The following is a 2,482-nucleotide window of genomic DNA, read 5'->3' on the forward strand; positions in this document are numbered from 1 at the left end:
CATGGTGTGTATGTGTATATGAATATATATGAATGTCCGGTTCTTTTACGTCCACATGTTTCTGTCACAATCAAGGATGAATTTGTCATCTTAATTTCGTACATATGCACATTAAAGTACAATTACACCTCGCTGACACGTAGACACCTTCAATTGAGAAGTACTACATCACGGAGCCTTCTATTCTGTGTTCCATAGACAGACACGTATACAAATACATACACATATACATACTTATGTACATACACATATACATATACATATATATACACATACACGTACATATGATATACATATACACATACATATACATTCCCATTTCCATCTGGCGCTGTATGCCGTGCCTGTAGGCTAATACGTGGTATGTGCGTTGGTTGTCTACAGATCTGTCACCTGCGTGGGTGTGTGCATCTGCGGACAAATGACTCGCACTACTGCTCACCCGACCATGAACAGCAGCACCAGGTCATCAAATCAGCACGCAAAGGTGCAAACGCAAAGGTGTGCACATGCTAATGGTTGGGGGGGGTTGTGTGTGTGTGTATGGCTTGCGAGTGTACTCTGTTCGCGTGTAAAGTGCATGTGGCGGTGTGTGTGATGACTTGTGATGTAAAGTGTGTGTGGTGGTGTGTGTGTATGTTGTGATGTAGAGTGTGTGTGGTGGTATGTGTGTATGTTGTGATGTAAAGTGTGTGTGGTGGTGTGTGTGTATGTTGTGATGTAAAGTGTGTGTGGTGGTGTGTGTGTATGTTGTGATGTAAAGTGTGTGTGGTGGTGTGTGTGTATATTGTGATGTAAAGTGTGTGTGGTGGTGTGTGTGTATGTTGTGATGTAAAGTGTGTGTATGTTGTGATGTAAAGTGCGTGTGGTGGCGTGGGTGGGCGGGCGTTGTGTGTTTGTTTGTTTTGTTCCGGATGCTTTATCGAGTATGTCTGAACGTGGTTTAGTCTCCTTATAAACCCGATTTTCACCCCCTGCTACGCGGATGCCTCCCATCGCTTTGCACAGAAATGTCGGCTCAAGATTTGTCAAAACATCCGAGAGCCAAACATAGAGTACTGTTCGCCAGGTAAGTTTTTAGGGTTTTCGGTTTTAGGGTTTTGAGTCTCATGTGCAGTACATAGGTGCTATGTTGTCCTCAAGTGTCAGTTATCACATACATGTGTGTTTCTGTTAACGCATGCATGTGTGTGTTGTATATGCGAAATCGTGCCATTTGTCTAAGAGTGTGTGTGGTGTGTGTATGTGTTTGTATGGTGTGTGTTGTGTTGTGAGCTGTGTGTTGTTACTGTTGCAGTTGATGGTGTGTATGTGATGCACCTGTGTACTGTATGTGAATGCCTAGTCCAAAGGATTTGCGCATACAGTTCATTGTGCTGTGTGTATATAGTTCATTCTGACTGGGTTATAAGTCACTGTGCTGTGTGTGTATAGTTCATTCTGATTGGGTTAGAATTCATTGTGCTGTGTGTGTATTGTTCACTCTGATTGGGTTATAAGTCATGGTGCTGTGTGTGTATAGCTCATTCTGATTGGGTTATGAGGCATTGTGCTGTGCGTGTATAGTTCATCCTGATTGGTTTATACGTCGTTTGGTCTTTTATAGTCCTGTGTGCTCACACTTCTCTGCTCGCTCTCTCCTCAGCCCATGCGCCTGAGAGAGCCTTCGACATGAGGCAAATGGGCACACAGATCTCAATGGAACCCTTTCAACACATCACAGACCAGGTACCTTTACGTAGCCATATGTTTTGGTGTCCACTAAGACATGCTTGTGTCAGTCTCAACTAATACATGCTTGTGTTAGTATCTACTAAGACGTACTTGTGTTAGACACACCTGTTCCTTTACGTCAACGCTTGTTTCCTCACCTGTCCCTTTACCTCCGCGCTTGTTTCCTCACTTGTTCGTTTACCTCCATGCTTGTTTTCTCACCTGTCACTCTACTCATCGCAGACATGCCATCTGAGCGGGTGTGTGAACACCGCCGTTGCGCCCACCAACTACTGCTGCGTCATACACGCTAACATGCACGCATACGCTGGAGGGCTGCACTTCCTCAACCACCCTGACAGACCCCATCTTATGCACACAGACCAGACGGTGAGTGGGTGCCTGCAGCATACTATGTACACGTGTGCTGGTGTATGAGGTGAAAGGTACAATGGGGTGTCTCTGTGTTGAGACGATTGTGTGCGTGTACGTCCGCGTGTGAGGAAATATCACACATACACCGTATGCTGTACCGAGTTGTGTGTATGAGAGGGTTTGTATACAATAACTCGTTCAACGAGTATACACTGATAGCCATTAAGAGACTGTACTCTAATATTTATCAATACGAATGTACAATTATGCGTACGTAGGTATGTATACATCTATTTAGATACAACTAGATATATATATATATATTAATATGTATGTATGTATATATATATATGTGTGTGTGTGTGTGTGTATGTATATCTATATCTATATTTAT

The 2,482-nt window shown here is 43.4% G+C and overlaps 1 protein-coding gene across 1 annotated transcript in view; it reads left to right on the forward strand.

Annotated features, from left to right (window-relative positions):
* The window catches only part of SARC_05084 (hypothetical protein), a gene marked incomplete at both ends in the record, with an annotated part of 5,500 nt that extends 3,349 nt beyond the window's left edge, over positions 1 to 2,151 (forward strand). Inside the window, 4 exons of the mRNA XM_014301071.1 lie at positions 385 to 501; positions 1,009 to 1,069; positions 1,646 to 1,728; positions 1,957 to 2,151. Coding sequence (XP_014156546.1) covers positions 385 to 501; positions 1,009 to 1,069; positions 1,646 to 1,728; positions 1,957 to 2,151 — 456 coding nt within the window. The remainder of the gene's footprint in view (positions 1 to 384; positions 502 to 1,008; positions 1,070 to 1,645; positions 1,729 to 1,956) is intronic.
* Positions 2,152 to 2,482: the final 331 nt, after the last annotated feature.

Source organism: Sphaeroforma arctica (assembly GCF_001186125.1).
Source record: "Sphaeroforma arctica JP610 unplaced genomic scaffold supercont1.311, whole genome shotgun sequence".
NCBI lineage: Eukaryota > Ichthyosporea > Ichthyophonida > Sphaeroforma > Sphaeroforma arctica.